The sequence below is a fragment of the Myodes glareolus genome, chromosome 26 (assembly GCF_982192425.1).
Source record: "Myodes glareolus chromosome 26, mMyoGla1.1, whole genome shotgun sequence".
Taxonomy (NCBI): Eukaryota; Metazoa; Chordata; class Mammalia; order Rodentia; family Cricetidae; genus Myodes; species Myodes glareolus.
Window position 1 is genome coordinate 44,086,353 of NC_142051.1, and position 14,320 is coordinate 44,100,672.

General features: G+C 47.6%; 1 protein-coding gene across 4 annotated transcripts in view; it reads left to right on the forward strand.

Annotated features, from left to right (window-relative positions):
- Nucleotides 1–14,320, forward strand: part of Rfx4 (regulatory factor X4) — a 137,725-nt gene that overhangs the window by 112,909 nt on the left and 10,496 nt on the right. For 3 of the 4 annotated variants that reach the window (XM_048418669.3, XM_048418667.3, XM_048418671.3), the window contains 3 exons: nt 2,506–2,625; nt 2,926–3,087; nt 12,646–12,808. In XM_048418669.3, the coding sequence (XP_048274626.1) occupies nt 2,506–2,625; nt 2,926–3,087; nt 12,646–12,808 (445 nt within the window). The remainder of the gene's footprint in view (nt 1–2,505; nt 2,626–2,925; nt 3,088–12,645; nt 12,809–14,320) is intronic. The other variant, XM_048418668.3, reaches the window with a different exon arrangement.

The window sequence follows — 14,320 nt, forward strand, 5'->3', positions numbered from 1 at the left end:
AGGTTTTCAGTTTCAGGAGGTCCCATTTATTAATCGTTTCTCTCAGTGTCTGTGCTACTATGCCAATGCGTTCAAGTGTATTTCCCAATTTCTCTTCTATGAGGTTCAGTGTGGTTGGTTTTATGTTGAGGTCTTTGATCCATCTGGACTTGAGTTTTGTGCATGGCAATAGATATGGGTCTATTTTCATTCTTCTACATGTTGATATCCAGCTATGCCAGCACCATTTGTTGAATATGCTTTCTTTTTTCCATTTTATATTTTTTGGCTTCTTTGTCAAAAATCGGTTGTTCATAGGTTTGTGGGCTGATATCCAGGTCTTCGATCCACTTCCATTTGTCCTCCTGTCTGTTTTTATTCCAATACCAGGCTGTTTTCAGTACTGTAGCTCTGTAGTAGAGTTTGAATTCAGAGATTATGATGCCTTCAGAAGTTCCTTTATTGTACAGGATTGTATTGTGTAGCCAGTTTTCAACGATGAAAATTTGTCAGCTACCTTAGCATGGGCAAACTGTGGTACTGAGGGCCATTCAGCTGCAGTTTACAGGTCAAGGTGCCTGCATCTACCAACAGAGAACTGTCAAAATCAGGTTGCAGAATGCTGTGTAGAGTGTTGTATCACTTTCCTCACAACGGAAAGCTACCTGTGTGTTGTTTATGGACCTCTGAGTGTACATTCGCAGTCTAAAGTGCACGTGAACAGTAACAGATCCAAGATTACTGATTACTCAAAGGGATTAACATCAAGAGTAAGGGAAATTACAGTAAGGAAGGAAACATGGGACTTAATGTTTCCCTTCAATTAAAATACATCTGATATAAATAGAGAAAAATGTTAAGCGTATCATAAAGCTGTATGGTAAGTATACTAATGTTCATTTTAGAATGCTCTCATTTTGTATAAGCTAAGAAAGTTTAGCCAGCAAGTGGTTTTTACTCTCTAAGCCTTCATTTCCCCCAAGATATTAGCTGAAAAGAGTAATCCTTCCCAGTGCTGTTGGAAGGTTGAATAGCTTAGCTAGTACACCTGGTAGAGTGGGTGGTGCTTGCCCATTCCTTGGTCCCTCTGATATGTGTGCACTGGATCTCTGCTGTGTCGCTGTCTCTGCTGGACACAGAATGAGGATGGAGAATTCTATAGCATCTTCCTCCTCCTCCTCCCCCCTTCCCCCCCCCCTCTCTCTCTCACCCCCTTCACAGTTTGGCTTCTCTATTCACCCTCCGCTGGGCCACGACACCCTGGCTTGGGACTGCTTGTTATCCTATCATCCTCACAATGGGTTTTAAGGGACACAGCAGCCCTTGCTAAGACAGGGTCTTCATTCATTCCTGTGCTCAGAGAACCACAGCAGGATGGTAAGAAGGGGCCAAATCTCTACAGAGTTCCTGTTTGAAAAACGATTTAAAATTAACAGACCTCTTGGGTGTGTTCCAGGGTTTTCCATTCTCATTGATCAGTTCATGGATGTTTCATTCCATCCATGTTGACTCAGACCAACATCCTAGCAAATTAAACAATTTCTTCATTAGGAATGCTCTAAGTATTTGATGCTATCCTTTGACTGTTTTTTGTTTGTTTGTTTACTGTAACAGGATGAATCAGTCATTGTGTAGTTCTTGAGATAACTAGTTACCACTTATTAAGCACCTGCTGTATACTTAGCTCCTTCTGCAATGTGAGCTTCACTGTCTTCCTTTCAGAGAACATCACATTACATGAGGTCTGCACCTTACCTGAGTGGCTTTGCATGTTTCTCCTGAGGTTTATGCTCTCCCTTTGGGAGAAACTGCTATTTCCCTCCCATGGCTGAGATGCAGATTATACCCAGTAACCTACACGGGCTGATAGAGTGTTGCCACACAGCACTCACTCAATCTAACTCTTTCTCTTACTTAAGAAAATTAGGCAAGGTAGGCTGAACCACAGACATCACAATGTTGTCTGTTCTGGGTGGATTTAGACTTCGAAGACTGTTGAACCCAGACCCTGGTACATGGGATGGTCTTTATAATAACCGTTCGCTTTCCTTTGTAAGGAATTATCTACACTCAAAACGAAGAGAAGTCCTTGAAAGTCCCATTGTTTTCCCACCAGGCACCTTTTCTAAAAACCTTGTGCTAAGCAAGTCTCAAAAGCATTTAGGGAAATAACTCTTGCAATTTTACTATTTTAATTCTGCACCTGGGATTCTATCAGGTACACCGGTAGACACCCATGAACTAAAAGGCACCTCCCTGCCATGCACATTCTTAAAGGATCTGCCTCAGAAAGAATGGAAGTGAGTGCCACTGACTGATGGGTGCTGCAGGATGAGAAGTGGCTCAGCATGTGCCATACACATGGAGGGGGATTAATGGGCCTGACTGGGAATATGGCAAAGAACAGACCGCTCTAGCCACAAGGGCAGAGATCCTACGGGCGGAGGTCCTGAGCACGCGGTCGGCCAGGTGGGGGAAAGGCACAGGTGGTCTGACTCCCTTCTCCATGTGATCTTTTCTCCCCAGGGTCTTTCCACCTAATTCACTTGATGTTTGATGACTACGTGCTGTACTTGCTAGAATCTCTGCACTGTCAGGAAAGGGCCAACGAGCTCATGCAAGCCATGAAGGGAGAGGGGAGCACTGGTGAGCGGAACCTTCGGTGGGGATGTGGGAACTTAGCCATCTGCCTTAAACTCTCACTCTGTCCTGTCTCCTTAATTCCACGCACTAGAGACGCTAGCCGTGTGATGAGTGGGTCAGGTGCTGAGGAACTCACACCATCTTCCTCTGTAGAGGGCACCTGTGTGTGTGGAAACCACTGACGGGCTTGAGCAGGGAGTGACCAATGCAGCACAGAATAGAAAGCGTGTTTCATTTCTGTGGTTTTTAAAGGCAGCGGCCTTGACCTTGGAATCTAAGAACTTACCTTTTCTCTGTTTGTAGCAGAAGTCCAGGAAGAGATTATCTTGACCGAGGCTGCTCCACCCACCCCTTCACCAGTGCCGTCATTTTCTCCAGAAAAATCTGCCACGTCTGTGGAGGTGCCGCCTCCATCCTCCCCTGCCAGCAACCCATCCCCCGAGTACACTGGCCTTAGCACAACAGGTAAGGGGAGCCTCCATAGTCCTGGGTGGTGGAGAGACGGTGAAGGCAAGAGATTTCTGGAAAACGGGTTTCCTCAAAAGACAGAGAAATACCAAGACTCGGGAATCTTGGGTGTGTGGAAGACTGGCGGCTCTCAAATTACTCATTAGTGTGTCTTCCATATGCCGCTGCCTCCCATGGGCAAATTAAACATATGGTAAATCTCTATCCCCAAAGTAAGCCACTTGAAATTATTAAAATGTTATGGGAGTTAGTATACAGGCATTCTTGAAAACCAGAAACGCGAGCCCAAACCTGAGCAAAGCCTCTGGGAAGGTGGACAGGCGGAGGCCGTGTCAAGCCACAGTGCCACTGAGAGAGGCAGCGACTGTGACCAGAGCTCGAGAGTCACCTGAGCCCAGGACCCACCCATGACTAAAACAACTGAAAGAACCCCAAACAAATATTTGTATATCACTTTCTGTAAAAGTATTGATAATAGTCAAAAGGTGGGGAGGACCCATGTGTGTCCTTTGCCTATTGAAGGGTGAATGAATGGAAGCATAGCATACTATAGAGTATTGTTTAGCCTTAATTTTAGAAGAAATGGCATTCTAATATGACATTATAACCTGAATAAATCTTGAAGTCATTGTGCTAAGTGAGATGAGTTAGGCGTTCAAGGACAAATGTCTGACTCCACTGTATGGGAACCCGAAAGTTGTCAAATTCATAGAGTAAACTAGAGGACAGAGGAGGGGGACAGGGGGACAGAAGGGCAGAGCTTCTGGAGGTGGGTGATGACGGTCGGTGGACAAAAGGGCAGAGCTTCTGGAGGTGGGTGATGACGGTCGATGTACAAACCAACAGATGTACAAATGCAACTGAGTTGGAAAGGGTGTAAGTGATAGATTTTTAGGTTAAGGTGCTTTAACACACACACACATGTACGCACACACACGTGCGCGCACACACACACACGTGCACGCGCACGCGCACACACACACCATAGCACTGCTGTCCATGGGAACAGCATAGTACAGTGGGAAGGGGGAATTATATACTCATGAGAGTCAGAGATCTTCAAAGAAACAGCTTCTGAAAGAGAAATCTCAATAGAGATGGGACAGAAAATAAAATACAACTGAAAGAGAATTAAAAGAATGAGCTAAGAGCTTCTCTGATAGCACAATCAGTGCAAAGAGATAAAGTTAAGTATGTGAGCTCTGCTGAGAGTAAGAGCCGATCCGTTCAGGGGTTACAGCGTGGTGCTGTTCTGAGACAGCGTCTTACCGTGCAGTCCTGGCTGACCTGGAGCTCCCTATGAATAGACCAGGCTAGCCTTAAATTTGTGGTGAACCTACTGCCTTTGCCTCTAAGTTCTGAGATTGCAGGTGTGTACCCAGCCCAGCGTTGACAGTTTAAGAAAGTGTTCCCAGTAAGAGCAGGTCATGGGGACTCACACATGTGATCTCAGAACTCAGGAGGCTATAAGGCAGAAGGATGGCTGAGTGTGTGGAGCTGTACTGGGCCTGTAGGGTGGGTGGGACAGAGTGAGCTCTTAATTAAAAATAGATAGAAAAGAGAGGGAAGGAAGGAAGGGAAGGGAGGAAGTCAGAAAGGGAAGAAAGAAAACAAACTCAGGAGGAAGGGAGGGAAAGAGGAAAGGTGGGAGGGGGGAGGGAGGGAGAGAGAACACTAATAGTTTAATGTTTACAGAATACAGAGATAAGACCTAGGATAACACGTCCTTTCCTTGAATCCTGAGGTGATTAAATGGGGCTGGGGGTGGAAGTCATCTCTAAACTCACTGAATAAAATCAGAAAGATCTTACCAGCTCCATAAAAAACAGATAATCACCAAAGGAGACTCAGACTGACACCAGCCCTCTCATCAGTAATATCGGGTTCAGCATCTGAAGCAGTATTTTTAGCATGCATTGGAAATCTTCAGTACAGAATCCTATTTCATAGGTTGTGTGTGAGAGAAGGGCAGTGCGAGTACATGCATACATGCATACATACATATACATGTATAATCTATGCTGAGTGCCAGATGTGGTATGAATGCTACTATGCCAAGGCCTTGCTACCAACAGGCCACACAGGGATGAGAGAAATAAAGACAAGCATCATAGAAAACAGCACAATCAAGGTGTGAACTAACACTGCAGGGCTGCAAAATGAAGGAAGTCTGTATTCCAGCAGAAACCCACTCCATGCACACACACAGCTTGATGGGGAATGCTGTCACAAGGAGAGCGTTTGGAAGTGCTCATTCTCGCAGTATCCGGCTCCCCTGGATTCTAGCGGGTCTTTAGACCCCCAGGGCTGACTGAAGCTTCTCACAGCTTAGCAAACGAGCTCATGGGAAGTGCCTGCAGACACACTGGCTTGGAGACTCTGGGAACCCAGCTGAACAAACCTCAGACAGGCAGTTGGGACACTCCCTGGGAAGAGAGCGAGTGGAGGTCAAGCACAAACGTTTCTGCTGGCTGACAGCATTCACAGCTCTCTAGCACTCAGGGGTCCTTCCTGGTCAGAGTATTCTATCATCATCCCTGGGTCTCCTCTTTCACCAAGAAAGCAGTGGGGCAGCAAGCTGCCCAAGGCCACTTCCCTGAGCCATGCTCTTGACAGTTCTGCCATCACCAGGACAAACACAGAGTCGTGGCCGTCCTGTCTTCTGAAACACATGGGGAAGTTTTGCATCCCAAACAGTGTGATCAGGGTGGTTGGGAAACAGGAGGGTGTGAGGGGCATCCAGGGAAACCTAGCTGAGCCTCCCAGAGTCACCCAGCCAGTGAGCCAGCCTGGCTTTCTTTGATTTGGAGGCCTCCAGGTAGGAGTAGGTGTGACGTTCACCAAGGCCACAAGAATATCGTAAAAGAGTTGAGAGACTTCTGTGCAGCCTGCCGCAGGTCATAAAAGGACCTTCTTGGAAACATAAATGGGAAACAGGCTCTCCTCAGACGATGTAAGCTTTGAAGATTCTGGCACATTCCAGCTTTGTTCTCAGGTATCTCCAGAGGGCATTAAAAATGTCATCCTACATAAAAGTATGTATAATATTTTCCTCCAGTACCAAGTCTGGATCCATAGACTGGATCTTGATGTGCAATGGGCCGTGGTCTTAAAAGAGACACACACGTAATCTCCTAAGAAGCTGCATAGTGTTATGTGTATGCTATAAATGTAGTATTGGAGAGTTCTTAACTTTGGGGTCTTGTTGCATACTTTCATTGAATAATATTATCTTAGAAAATGATTATATAAATCTAGTAAAACATACCCATCACGCTCTTTTAAAAAGTTAACTCAGTATATGATGCCCATGTCAGGTACTTTTTATTAAATTGCTGTTTTATATTCCATCTACTTTCCAAAAAGCTAAAGACCAAAAAATTACATTTATTTGTGTATGTGTATGTGTGTGTACATGTGCATATGTGAGTATGTGTGCATTCGTAGAGGTCAGTTGGAAACATGTGGTAGTTGGTTCTCTCCTCCTACCACGTGAATTTCAGGGGTTAAATTCAGGTCATGGAGTTCAGTAGCAAGTCCCTTTCCCACTGAGCCATGCTGCCAGACTCAAACCAAATTTTCTGAGGAGCCCAAAGTCAGGGTTGTGAGTGTAGCTTAGTTGGTAAGACATTGATGAAGTCTGGGGTTCAGTTCCTAGCAGTGCATAAACTGCAAGAGTTGGCCCAGCTCTGTAATCACAGGACTCAAGGCGGAGGCCAGACCAGAAGTGCCAGTTTCAGAAACCAAACAATTATCAGGTGTGACTTAAGAGTCACGGTCAGGCACATCCCAGAGTCTTTTCACCAAACCAATGCCTTCTTCTGGATGGGCACACCTTCGCTTATCAGCAATGAACAGAAGAACAGTTAGCATGTCTGCTCATCCAGCACAAAGTATCAGTCGATGGCATATAACCTCGTGGCGTCCTTCGGGGCAAGGACTAGTAAGGACTCAGCGTCCCAGAGAGGGAGTTATGGCTTCACCAGGAAAACAATTTCCCTAATTACTTGTGTCTAGTTCCATGTCCATGCAGAAATGTATTTTATCTTAAGGCTGTGCTATCATTTTTTAAAAAGGTGGGGGTGGGGAGAAAAGGACTAGAGCAGGCACCTAAGGTGGAGGCTGGTCAAGGCCAGTGTTGAGTGCATTTCCTAAAGCCTGTGGGCATCTCATGAGAGGTGACTGGTTCTGGGAGTCCACACCAGCAGTTCCACTGGGTAAAGCCTAGCCCTTTGCCACCCACCCACCTGGAATTCTGTGGGCTTGCCAACTCCCTCCTGGTCAGGCAAAGTTCAGAAAGTTTAACTCTAGGGGAGGGGGCTCTTTTCTGCCTCAGAGGCATGGCAGGTGGTGCCTAATTGATCCGTCTATTTAACATGACATCGGGCTGCATTTCTTTAATGTCATTTGAAACAAAATGTTAAGCTCAGACTCTGTCTGGGCAGGCCAGCGAAGGGCTCTAAAACTCCCATTTATGATGTCATGTTAAGTGTTCCCTCCTTTGGCAATGACAATAAAAGTTAACGATTAAGCTCCTGTTTTCAGCTTCCCACCCAGGTTCCCTGCAACACAAAACCAGCCAACTCAATCATTGGGAAGTTGATTGAAACAGGGGAATTCCTCACAAGTGCCCTGACTGTAGAACATCTGGCTGGCCCAGCTGTACTTTCTCCGCAGCAGTTGAGGATGTCCCAAAGATAACTGACCCTTCGACTTCCCCAGTAACAAAAGCCCGCTTATGCTTAGGAGGACTGGGACGCCTCAGCCCAGTGGCTCCCAATGGTGGGCACTGGTGACTCATTGACAGTGACTCCCCCTCCGCCACAGTTCCTTCCTCACTGAGAACAGAATGAGGAGACGCGAACCAGGGCAGAAAGAAAGATTGTTTCCCGCGTGCTGATCTCAGTCCATCCATCACATCTTGACTTTGTTCATCCGTCCACTTCATCTTTTATTCATTTGTTCGTGCAATAAAGAAGGGTTCTGTATTTAGTCTGTGCCCAGCCCTGGAGGTACAGAAGTGAAAACAAAGCAGATTTGGCCGCTGCCCCTTGGTGGGTGAGAGTTAACAGAGACGTGAAGTCCCAGGTAAATGTGTAACTCCAAATGGCTGTGAGAGGCAGGAGTGTGCTATGAACAAGTCTGTGGAGGCCTGCCCAGCCGGAGCACAGACAGTGCTTCTCTGAGGGGCTGGCATCTGTCCGTCACAAGGGTCCCACCACAGAGGGGCTGGGGAGGAGCATGTGGACATGTAGGAGGCAGAAGTAGCTTGGTGTAGTGAGGACTGGCTGAGGCATGGGAGTCAGGGAGAATGCCAGGAGGTGAAGTCAGCATGTCTTCCTGGGAATTCATTGGTTGCCCCTGGGCACTTTGGTCAATCCGATGTTGACCACGGAGCTATTAGTGCAACAACTCAAACAAGCAAGACCACCCTGGTCAGTGGGCTCACTCCTTAAACACAGCTCCCTCCCATGTCAGTGGGCACACTCCTTAAACACAGCTCCGATGTCAATGGGCACACTCCTTAAACACAGCTCCCTCCCATGTCAGTGGGCACATTCCTTAAACATAGCTCCCTCCCATGTCAGTGGGCACACTCCTTAAACACAGCTCCCTCCCATGTCGGTGGGCATACTCCTTAAACACAGCTAGCCCAAGGGCTGAGGCAGCCCAGATGCACATGGATAGAAGTACAGGTAGATCTCTGTGTGTAATCTTTCTGTCTCAGTCTTGGAAGATACAATATATGTTTGTTTAGTATATCTCAGGAAACAAGTATCATTATCCAAGTAGAACTTCTTGTGATTATAGTAATTAAAAACAAGCAAACAAATTATCTGTCCTCGCTGGAGAGATGACTGGGGTTAAGACCATTGGATGCTCTCGTGGAAGCTCTGGGTTTGGTTCCTAGCCCCCACATGACATTCTGTAACTCGAGTTCCTCTGCATGGAAATAGTGCACATATGTACATGCAGGCAAAAATCCACACACAATTTATACACCTCCTCAAATAAAAACCTGTGTGGTTTTGATATTGATGAGCTGCAGGTGGCGAATGTCTAGGGCACCGAGTTCCAGGTTCTCCATACACTCACCAGAGCTTATGCCCGAGAAACTGCAAGCAGAGACTCAGGTGGGAGAAGAGGTCTGGTGGTTTCGTATACTGGACAGTTGGAGAAAAGGCCAGTTTACACAAGTGTTCGGCAGAGTCTCCCAACTTCTGGGCTGGGGATGTAATTCAGTGGTAGGGTACTTAACACACGGCTTCAATCACCAGCACTGGTGGAAAGCTTCGTATTTTAAGCAGGCTGTGTGACAGGAAGCAATGTATTGCAGGTTCATGAACCAACAGCATTGTCACCTTTGAGACTCTTACTACAGTAAATGCTCCCCTGATGACTGGGCTCGAGATCTGCATTTTAACACGATCTCCAGGAATCCGGGATGGGAAGTGTGCTTGTTATGTGCTACTTTATGTCGGTGAACATTCACTAATTCATTCAAGAAATTCTGGCCTGTGCTTGCAACCCCATCCAAAACCCACACAACCTTGAGGAAGAGTGTCCTCCTGTGAGTGGGGAGGAAATGGTCCCTTGTCGTAGTGCTGGCATTGTAAAGCAGCCATCAGCTGCCCTTTGTGGGGGGTCTTTATAAAATCCTGAAAGTTCAGGAGCCCTACCACTACCCTCAGACCGTTGAACACATGGGGTTGCATGTGTGGTGTGGGGTTGGAGGCTAAGGAAGGAATATGGAAATCAGGCAGCAAGGGAAGCCTGTTGTTTAACAACAAATGACAAGCGTTTGGGCCGTACCAGCTTGGCCTTTATTAGTGTCCCTTGAGCCCCAGCCTTGCAGCACTGCTCACTGGAGGTCCCCCACCCAAGAGCTGGCGCACAGGGGATGTTCTCTCCTCTTCTCACCCAAGCCAGTAGGTGCTAATCTACTTAGGGCTGCCTGAGTGGATGCATTGGATTGCTGGCACCTGGCCTTTGGAGGTTTGTTCCCTAGACCGCGGGAGCCGTTTTCCCGGGAGTTCTACTGGCTTCTGTTTGATAACTTAGCATTCCTTGTAGCATTGGCTCCTTCAACCGACTCAATGGAATCAAAGTTTACTGCACACCTACGCCTTGGCAGGTCTGGTGCTGAGGAGGGAGACCTGAATTAGCAGATGCTGTGCTCCAGGGGCTCAGACCAAAGCAACTTCTGCTGCGTTCCCTCTGGTGATGGCTATCCCAGGAAGTTTCCCTACTGCCTTCCTGACTGTCCCCTCTAAATAGCCACTGACTTTGCCCACTGCCCTGAGGTACTGGGGCTTGAAGGGTTAAGCGCTTGCTTGCTGTGACTGGCTCATTATTCACTCAGACTTTTCACCCGCTCTCATAACAGCCCTGGTGGTAAATCTGTTTACAGTTTTTATGAATTCTTTTCACAAAAGCAAAATGCATTTGCTACAGAAAACACAAAAGCAAAACCAAAAATTTAAAAATCATCAGCTTACTCACCCAGAAACAGCACATTTTAATAATAAAAAGGAAACATTTAAAATTTTAAGAGTGTGATAATCTCGTAAAATTTATGTTTTTGTGTTTGTGATCTGTGCATGGGTACATGCTCACAAGTGCTCCCAGGTGCATCTGTACATTCTTGCACAGGTCGGGGTCAGAGGCAGGTTCCTCTGTCACACTCTACCTTGTTGTAAGAAAGGTCTCTCTGAAGCTGGAGCTGGTGGCCAGTGAGCTCCAGCACCTTCCTGTCCTCACCTCCCTGGGGTCCCAGGCACGCAGCCTCACCCAGCATTTTACATCCATTCTAAAGATCGGAACTCAGGTCCTCCCACTTGTGCGGCAAGCGCTTTGCCAATGGAACCATCTCCTCACCCCTAAGGAAAGGTTAAGGCACAGAAGAAGGGAGGCACAGCTAATCCTGTCTCCTGAGGTGTAACTTATCGGGAGTCTTCTCTCTGATCGTGGCACAGCTCTTAGGAGCGATTTCTAATTTAAGGATGTTTGTGAAGCACTTAGCCCACAGCCTGACCTGTGATAGATGCTCAACAGAACAGAACCGCCTTGTCATGCTCTTGAAGTAAATCATTGCCACTTTATTAAAAACGGTATTATCTGCATTCCGAGTTTGCAGATTTACATAAGTTCTTAGTGCAAAGCACTTCCAGTAATAAAACAATACATTTACAGTAGGGTTTCCTTCCCTCCTTCCTCCTGGCTCCTCCTTGCCAGGTCTCTGCCCTGGCAAAAAAACTCCAGTCCACCAGCTCCGCCCCCTCCTGCCACCATTCCCTGTTTCCTGTGCTATCAGCAAAGCCTTGGGCAAGGGCAGACCAAATTCTAATATGCAAACTCTTTCTTTGTCTTCCTGTAAAAGTTTTAAGGTAGAAATGGGCTTCTGCAGACAATACAGGATTTTGTTTCATCTTCCTTAAAATTTATTTTTATCTTACTTTGTGTGTATGGGTGTTTTGCTTGCCTGCATGTGTATACACCACATGATCCCCTGGTGCCATGCAGACCAGAAGAGGTAGATGGCTCTCCTGGGACTGAAGTTACTGATGGTTGTGTGTGGCCATGTGGGCGGTGTGAACTGAACTTTTGGGAGAGGAGACTGAAAGAGTAGTCTTAACTTCAGAGCCATTTTTCCAGCCCCTTAAAAACAGTGTGTTCGTCAACTCTCCAGCTCTCTGTGTACCCAAAAGAGGACACCGAATCCTGTTCCTTACACCTTCTGAAACGGTTTTATTTCTACTCTCAGTATTTTAAAATTAATCAGAAATTAAGTTGTCTAATGAGGTTACTGCTTTCAGCAAGCTTTTAAATTGTTCTTATAAAAAATTCTAACCGTCATATAAAATGTGCCTCTAGAGGACCTTTGTCAGCTGCCCGCTCCGGCCCCAGGTCCTCAGCAGTTTCAGGTGCTAAGGCAACAGATGGAGTTAGTGATGGGCATGGGATGGGCTGCAGTCGAGTAAGCTACTTACATTGCTTAAAGCAGTCCGAGCTGAACATGGAGCTAATGTGCAGTGCCTGCCTGGGCCATGCTGGGCCAGGCTTTGTATTCTTTTCCTTCCTCTCTTCCTGCCTTTCCCGTCCCTCTTCTTCCTCCTCAGCTTTTTACTCAGTGTGTCTAGACAGTCAGGCACTACCCTAGGTGCCAGCTTGGGCAAACTGACACATGCCTATCCTCATGGAATTTACACTCTGGTATGAGTGGCGGGGGCAGGGGGGAGCATCAATCAAACCTCATACCTTCCAGAATGGGGAACTAAAGATTGAAGTAGGGACCACAAAGGCCCACAATGCACTGGGGGCCCCAGCTAGCCTGGAGTTAACAGGCAACTTCTCTGGATTCATCTCTGAAGACTGAGTGGGTAGTGAAGGAAGAGTACGGATGCTGGGCAGCAGAAGCAGTGAGGGCACAGGCCATGGGCTGCAGGGGAGCTGAACCAGAGGGTGCCTTGTAATCAACGATTTTGGCTTTCAGCGTAGGAGCAGTGGGAAGCCACAACTGTTAAGTGACCAATGCGATGCAATCTGTCTCCGTAGGAGCAATGCAGTCATACACGTGGTCGCTAACATATACAGTGACGACAGCCGCTGGGTCGCCAGCTGAGAACTCCCAACAGCTGCCCTGTATGAGGAGTGCCCACATGCCTTCCTCCTCTGTCACACACAGGATACCGGTCTACTCCCACAGAGAGGAGCACGGGTAGGTGACCTGCTTGGCATTTCACTTCACAAGGATTCAGATCAGAGTACAGGGCAGAAGCTGCCCTCTGGTTAGTCTGCATGCCTTTCTCAGCCTCATAACCCTACATAACTGTCTTGTATAACCCCAACAATATGCAGGTGAGGAAGGAGGGAAGGAAGGGTAAATGATCCCATGACTCTCCAAGACAGCTGGCAAATTGTGGAACCCTAACTGAGCATGCCCCACATCCCCTTCCCAGAAGCCCCCATGAGGCTCTCTGTTCACCTCGTAGCCTTACAAAGCACCACTGTGTGTCCTGCCCCTGTCTCTGGACTCTGTTTAGAGATGGTCTACCCCACTTGTGCCATGGGTCTAGAGGACCCCAGTGATGCTCCAGGTTCAGGGAGCTCTGCAACCAGGATTGTTTGTTTTTCCCATGTTGCTTGCAGCCCTGGGTGGGGGTGCCGCTGGGATGCGCAGTCTGCACGTCTGTTCAGAAGCCTTACCTGAACTCGGGCAGCCCTTGGCCTCGTGCTCTGCCTGTCAGGAGACAGCGACTATGCTGTGCTTCCTGAGCAGAGGCTCGAAACCACTCTTAGCATTGAGAAGGACCACACAGTGCAGGGGGCCTCACCTGCAGCTGCTCACAGGCCTGCAGACTGGCCAGAGAAGCCACAAAGCAGCTGGGGTGCAGGGGCATCTCAGGCAACTCCCACATAGGTGGTCCAGCAGTAGATAGAGGGCTTCAAGGTGGGCACAGGCCTATAGGTCAGTGTGTCCCCACGGCTCAAAGCCCCGGGATCTCCATGGGGCAGTCATTATTCCCTGAGGAATTTCCTACATCATCACAGTGTGCTCTTAGAATTGTATTTCACACCTTTTTTTCAACCTACAAATATGGTGGAATAGAGACTCATGTGGTCACAGGTCCAGTTCTTTGCCAGGACATGTTAGAATATGCAGTCATGGTAGTAGTAGCCCGTGTGCATGTGTGACCCTGTGTGCATGTGGCCTGGCTGTCACATGAGTGGTCCCAGTATAACCCTGTGCGTCATCACACAGATGTGAGAAATGGGCTGTAAGTAACTGCAGATCACAGTGCTAGACAGGGCAGAGCCTGGCCCGGCACCGTGGTCGCTGACCTGCTCTTTCTCATCATGAAGTCCCCAGGTTCTTCACCACCACTGCCCAGCAGAAGTTCAAGGAATGCAGAAACACAAAGTCCAGAGCAATTTTTTTCTCCCCATTTGACTTCAGGATGTGCAATGGGCTTTTGACACAGGGAGGAGAGGCCTCCATCAGAGCCAGGTTCCATCCCCTGAGGTGCAAGCTTGTCAAGAGTGCTGAGGGAATAGCAAAAACAACCTGGGGTTTCAGACTCGCCACAGCAAGGCCAATATAGTGGAGATAGAGGGGAGCAAGTGGAAGAAAAACTGGTGGTTGGGGACAAAAAGAAAAAATAGACGAGGTTGATTTTTTTCAAGGTGTCAAGCTGACTGTTCTTGTCTGCTGTGACTCACATCCATTGTG